Source organism: Rhinolophus hipposideros (genome assembly GCF_964194185.1).
Source record: "Rhinolophus hipposideros genome assembly, chromosome: 22".
NCBI classification, from domain to species: Eukaryota; Metazoa; Chordata; class Mammalia; order Chiroptera; family Rhinolophidae; genus Rhinolophus; species Rhinolophus hipposideros.
In genome coordinates this window covers 17,872,119-17,878,746 of record NC_138068.1, presented here as the reverse complement: position 1 = coordinate 17,878,746, position 6,628 = coordinate 17,872,119, and the positions used below count along the sequence as shown (strand labels likewise).

Here is a 6,628-nt window from a genome sequence, read left to right as displayed (position 1 = left end):
GAAGAGAACCATTGTATGTATGCAGTTGGCACATGTTCACAGGCTGAATGTACCTGTTTACCCAGTATTGAAATCATGCGTTGAAACTATGCCAGTCCAGTCTCTCCCTGGCCAGGGAAAACAGGGTCTCAATTTCAATTTCTATTCATTTATTTCTTTCTAAGTGTGTTTTTCCAGGATCCATCAGTTCCAAGTCAAACAGTTGTTTCAATCTAGTTGTGGAGGGCGCAGTTCACACTGGCCCATGTGGGGATTGAACTGGCAACCCTGGTGTTCCAAGCATCATGCTCTAACCCACTGAGCTAACCGGTCACCCCTGGGTCTCCACTTCTAACACACAGATGGGTTCTGCCTGTTCGTGAACTTCAGGTGAGTGGAATTGTCAGTGATAGTCTCATGTCTGCTTCTTTTGCTCAACTTTAGGTCTGTGAGATTCACTGTGTCATGTGTCATTATAGACTGTTTTCTCAAAGCTGAATGTATCATCTTTTTTTTTTAATCACTTCTACTTTTAATGAGCTGCTTTGGATTTTGGCTCTTGAAACAGAACACAGGGCTTCATGGTGCCCCGGCACGTGTGTCTGTGTCTCTGCCCAGATCTGTCAGGGTTGGGAGGGAGCAGGGATGCTGGGAGAGGGGGCTGACCCAGTCCTGAACCTAAGATGCACTGCTTCCAGGGGACCCCTGCTTGGCCCTCTACCCTCAGCCCCTCCTTCCTAGATTCTATCACATCCTGTTATTCCGGGCTTGGCTTGAGGCCAAAGGGTGAGTTAGCAGGCATCCTAGGCAAATAAGAGCAGCTACTAGAGAGGAAAGGAACTTTAGGGGTGGGAAGATGGACCCGATCAGAGCCTCCCTCCACAAGGGCCATCAGGGCTGGTGTGGAGACCTCTGCTCCATGCATTCTGGAACAATATGGGAGGGGAGGGCTCAGGTAGAAATCGGGCCTCCTCTGGGCTAGGCTATACCCTGGGGAGGGCAGACTACCTGGATTCAAGTCCCAACTCTGCGATGAAACCTATAAAATGTGGGAAACAACATGATAGAGTTGTTTGTAAATAACTCAATGCACATGAAGCGTTCTGCCCTGGAGTAACATTGGTTATTATGATTACAATGTGCCAGGAGCAGCTAGGTATTTTACGTGCACTGTTTTATTGAACCTGCACACTCATCGTGAAAGTAGGCGTCATATCATCCTCATTCAATACGTAAGGAAGTGGAGGCATAGAGAAGTTGAGACCTTGCCTGAAGTCACACTGTGAATCGCTGGCAGAGGCAGGCTTCGATTCTAGGTCTGTTTGACTTGTGCCCAGGCCCCTGATACCAGCACCGTGAGTTTCTCTTGGATGGGGCCAGCAGCACTGAGCTGCCATGTAGCAGCGCACAAAGGGACTGTACTGTAAGGACCCAGACTCAGCCCTCACATCTGATTTGGGGAGCAGGATCTCAGGCTCATTTTCTCTGTCTGTAAAATGGGCCTAAGTGACCAGCAGGGCCTTTCACCTTTCTGGGTTTCTGGCTAGGGGGTTCCCAGAGGTGGGGTAGGCTTAGGGGCTAGTCACGAGAAGCCTCTGTATCTGTCTAGCATTGGCAGACCTGGCTGGGCAGCCCTGCCCCTGCCCTTCAGAGCAGAGGCAGTCAGTCCCAGCAGCCAGACTTGGCAGTCTTGAGTCCACTTGGGGGAAGTGCCCTGACCCTGTTCTCAGGGTGCTCCAGAACTTGTGGCAGACATACAAACAGCTGTTCCTAACTCAGGCTGCTGAGCATTTTAAAGGGCTTTCTACAATATGGCAAGGGGAACCAGAGATTGAAGCAGTTGGCTGCAATCCAGGAAGGCTTCACAGAAGAGGCCTCCTTGGAGCAGGGTTTGGAAGGCTATGTAAGAGTTCCTTAGGTGGAGACGATGGTAAGGGCGTTCTTAGTAGAGGGAGCAATGATAGGTATCAGCTATGCCATTCCCCCGCCCACCCCCACAATTGCCTAGTCATCTGTTTTCAGGGGGCTGGAGATAATATTTTCCAGAGCCCCTTGCTTGCTAATTTCTGATTAGGGTATACCAGTGGGGAGAAGACAGGAGGATGAGAGATACAGCCTGCCTCTGGCTCCTGCCACAGCCAACTTCAGCAGGCTTTGTAGATTCCAGCAGCTCTGTTGGTTCCAGGGCTGCAGTGACAGTGCCTCCAGCAGATAGGTGGAGAGGACTGGATCGTGGGCTCCTGTCTAGCGTGGCAGCTCCTTTCCGATTTCTGGGTAACACTCCTCCCCTTTTGCCCTTCCCGCCTTTCAGATGCCTTTGGAATAAATTTCCTTTTTGAACTCCCTCTCCCCCTGAAATAGCCCAGTGATTTCTGTTTTCTATTGGGTCACCAATTGATAATCAAGGAATTGGAGGATTCAATACCCAGAAAATATGATGTGTGTTCATTTTGATTCATTTTTTAGGTGCATGTCATGTCTTTCAACATGAGTTTCCTGAGGACCACAGACTACCTTCTATCATCTATTCAGTCAACAAACACTACCAGTGTCTTGTCCGTGGGGAATGAGGTGAATTACCAAATCCCCGCACTTCTGGAATCACAGTCTAGATGTGGCACTGGCCAGTACAATAGCCAGTAGCCACCTGTGACTATTAAGCACTGAAATGCAGCTAGTCTGAATTGAGATGGGCTGTCAGTATATATATACACCACATTTCAAAGTCTTATTTATTAGTGTCTATTTAAGAAATTGTCCCTGCCCTTGAGGACTTCAGATAGGATGATGAGTGGGACAGATATACCAACATGGAACTAAAATTCACTGATAAATGTTTCAGTTGATCCATGTTCCGGGCCTGTGGGGGCCTGAGAAGAAATCTGGGAAGGCTTCACAGAAGAAGTGACATTACTGTTAAGATTATAGGCTGAATAGGAGTTCACAAGACGGGTAAGGAAGAAGGGCATTTTAGGCCCAGGGAACTACACATGCAACAGCTAAGAGGTTGACAAGTACACAGGGTATTTGGTGGGATACAGAAAGTTCATTGTGGCCCAAACATGGTTTGTTCAAGGAAGAAGCTAGAGATGGAACCAGACTGTGTAGGGCCCTGAATGCCAGTCAAGTTTAGACCTGGGGGAGGGGCTAAGGCTGGGAGAAGGTTCTTAGGCAGGAGATGGCAATGTGAATGAGCTCCCCCACCCACCTTCCTCAAAGGTGTGAACAGGACCAGACCAGACTATGTTTGAATGTGAAAAATAAACTCTTTTATTTCAGTGCTCACTACTTGTGGCTCAAAAGCATATCTACTATCTGCTTGGAACCCCAAAGCATTTATAAAACCATAGAGAAATAGAGCGATATTCATATAGAACATACGTGTCGGCTCATTTTGTGATTCTTCCCTGTGCAAAGCAGAAAGTTCTAAGTGCGTCAGGATGACTTTCCCCAGGTCCCTCTCTAGGCTTTGGGTGGCCCTGGAGGCCGTGACCCCACCCCAGGCAGAGAATACTCCCTTTTTCCCTCTTCCAGAATGAGGGAGGTGTAGTCACTTGCAGAGTGTGGAGGATAAAGTCAGAGATGACAACTCACGGGCTTACTGAGGGGCAAGCTTACTGAGGGGCAAGGGCTGTGGTCCAGGGCCCCGGTCCTGCAAGGAGTGAGTGGATGAGGTGCCAACCTTGTTGGTCAGTGGCCAGCACAGGCAGCTAAGGCACTTGTGAAGTGTAGGCATTGCGGTGGGTAGGCTCACGGGGAGAACAGATACATCCGGGGTTCTTTTTCCCTAGAACTGGGGTCTGAAGGAAGATGGGGGACCTGGACTGGGCTGGGGGCAGAATGGTGGTCCTGGTCATGGTTTCACTCTCACAAACATCCTGGGTCTGTGGCCTCAGGCTCTGTGGAGCCAGAGAATAGGACTCGCTGTCATTTGCAAGGCTTGGTCATACAAAGCATCAGAATTGTAGAGCTGAGAGGGCCTTGGAGATGAACTGGTTCAACCCCTCTATTGATCAAAGAGGGTCCCGAGGCCCAGAGAGGAGAAGGCAGTGGCTGGCCGGTCTGGGGGCTCCAACCTAGTGCTTTGACCCCTGCAATCCCTCCCTACCTTCTCACCCTAACTGGGTCCTTTTTGATCAGGTCCCAGATGGCCTCTCTGACATTCTCAGGTCAAAGCGGGTGTCATGAATAGGACACTGGACTTGGAGTCAGAAGGCCCAGACTCTGTTCCCATGCCTTCCCCATACCCAGCCTTGCCAATACCCACGAGCTGGCCGGTGGGAAATGAGCCACTGCCCTTTGCCAGGACTCAGTCTCCTCATTGTGAAAGCAGCTCCCACTCTGCAGATTCCTATTGTGATTAAATGGGTTGGTGGCCGCGTGAGCACCAGCAACTACAGGAAGCACATAGTAAGCGCCTCACACTAATGAGAAGGGTAGGGGACTGTGGGCCAGAGCTCTGGACGCAGAAGAAGTTTAAGCCTGGCCTAGACTTGCGACCCTCCCGTCCCCCACCTGCTCTGTCTATCCCCAGGGCCCCTGAGGCCTGGGCACAGTCTGGGGCAGGGGTACAGGGCATGATGGGGTGTTGAGTTCCTTGACTCAGCCAATGGACACACTGTTTCTTTTTTGCTTGCTCCAAGGGACTATGGAATAATTCAGACAATATGGCAGGTCGTCAGTAGCTTTCCAAGTGGCACCTGGGCTGGAAAGGGGGGAGTGGGTCCCTCCTCCACCTCCCCAGGCCCAGTCAGCCAAGGTCAAGCCTCCCACTGGAGGTCCAGAACATTCCTTACAGGTAAGGGGGGGGGTTGGGAACCAAGCTCGGGGGACAAGATGGGCCAGAAGTACATTATATTCTAAACAGCACCCCCGCCCTCCCAGGCAGCCCACCCATGACCTGCAGTTTGGGACCCAAAAGGGGTAAATGCTGCTCATTAATTTGGGATAAAAATTGGGGGTCAAGTTCTGGGCTCTCAGCAGGCTGAGGTGGGGCTGGGCACGGGAGTCCCTTAGGGGGGGCCAATGATGACATTCCGGAAGCCCTTCACAGACTTTAGCTTGTCACTCTCGAAGTTCACCACCAGCTTGTGGCGGCCCACGTGGAGCGGCAGCAGGTCCACCCTCACCTTGGCTTCCTGCCCCCCCTCCACGGGGTGTGGGCTGTGGAGAGAGAGAGGAAGAGGATGAGCAGAAGGGCCCAGGGCGGGTCCTCATGATGGAGTCAGGCCAGGATGACGCCTGACTGCTGAGAACTTAGTGCTGATGTCCAGCTTAATGCCGACAAGAATGGAATGGGCCCACTGACCACTCTCCGAGGTCCTGGGCAATCTGCCCTCTTATGTGTAGAGGGGCTCGTGTGTGTGCGCCCCCACATAGAAGTGATGGTGTGCTTGGGCGTAAGAGTGCGTGTGCTCAGGTGACCCTGTGTGAAAATGTATTGAGAGGTACACGTGTGATTTGTGTTCTTTCCTGTATGTAAGTTACATTACAATAAGAAAGTAAAAGTTAAGGAGTATGTATGTTTGTATATGTGTATATCTGTAGATATGTTCCATGCACACCTGTAGACAATCAGGGTGCAGGTGCCCATGTTTATGTGAGGACACGTGTGTCGGGGGCGGGTGCTTAGTGATTGAATGTGTAAGTGTTCAGGTTTGTGAAGGCACATGCATGGAACGCAGCTAATGTGGTGGGGCGTTGAGAGGATTTGAAGGTGGAAACTCTGCCCTGAGAAAGTTTAGGAAGGGATACGGGGGTATACTGGGCAGGCGTGTGGGTGGGTGTGTGGGAGATGAGAGGAGGGGTTGCCCGAGGGACTTTGGTGCCTAAGGGCAGCCCCTCCCTCCGTTAACATCTGCCCTCTGCTCCCAGGTCCCCAGGCTGCAGTGACCAGCACTTACATATCCACGGTCTTCTGCTCCTCGGTCAGGCCGGCCCCCTCCACGGTGAAGGTGCAACCTTCCAGGGCCATGGTGAGTGGGTTCCGCAGGGACACCTCAGCCACCAGCTTGCGATTCTGCTTGGGCTCTCCCAGGACCTGGGAGAGGGCAAGGGGCAGATGTCAGGGGCAGCAGTGAGGGAGGGGGCTCAGAGCCCCACAAAGGCAGGCAGGGTCCTGGCTGGGTCATCCCTGTATTTGCTTCAATTTGGCCCAATGTTTGCTGAACAAAGCCATGTCCACTCTGCCACTCTCCGCCTCTGTGCCTCAGTTTCCTCCTGCAGTGAGGCTCCATGCAACCCAGAGTGGGTATAAAGTACCTATGTTGTTCTGGAGTCTGGAGTGGAAAGATCACAGGCTTTGAAGCCAGCTGATTTCTACCCCTTTCTCACTGTGTAACCCTGGGAAAGTCCCTATCCTCTCTGAGTCTTAGTTTCTTCATGGGAGAGAAATGCCTGACCGCAGCGTTCTCATGGGGATTACTGAGCTAAAATGTGCAAACTCCTGGCAGAGTGTTACACACAGTGCTCATTCCATCCCCCTCCACTCTTCACCATTTATTTGTAAATGCTGCATTTAGGATTCTGGGGCTGTGGCTCCTTGACGTGAATCACTACGATGATGATGGCGGTGACGGTGATGATAGCTTTTATTAGACTTTATAATGCACTGGATTGTTCTATATGCTTCTTGTGGATGCACATTTAA

The 6,628-nt window shown here is 51.3% G+C and overlaps 1 protein-coding gene across 1 annotated transcript in view; it reads right to left on the bottom strand.

Moving 5' to 3' along the window:
- Positions 1 to 2,689: 2,689 nt before the first annotated feature.
- The window catches only part of TGM2 (transglutaminase 2), a 32,709-nt gene continuing 28,770 nt past the window's right edge, over positions 2,690 to 6,628 (bottom strand). Inside the window, exons 12-13 of the mRNA XM_081033700.1 lie at positions 5,883 to 6,019; positions 2,690 to 5,142 (exon numbers count right to left, since the gene is read on the bottom strand). Coding sequence (XP_080889826.1) covers positions 4,992 to 5,142; positions 5,883 to 6,019 — 288 coding nt within the window. The 3' untranslated portion in view covers positions 2,690 to 4,991. The remainder of the gene's footprint in view (positions 5,143 to 5,882; positions 6,020 to 6,628) is intronic.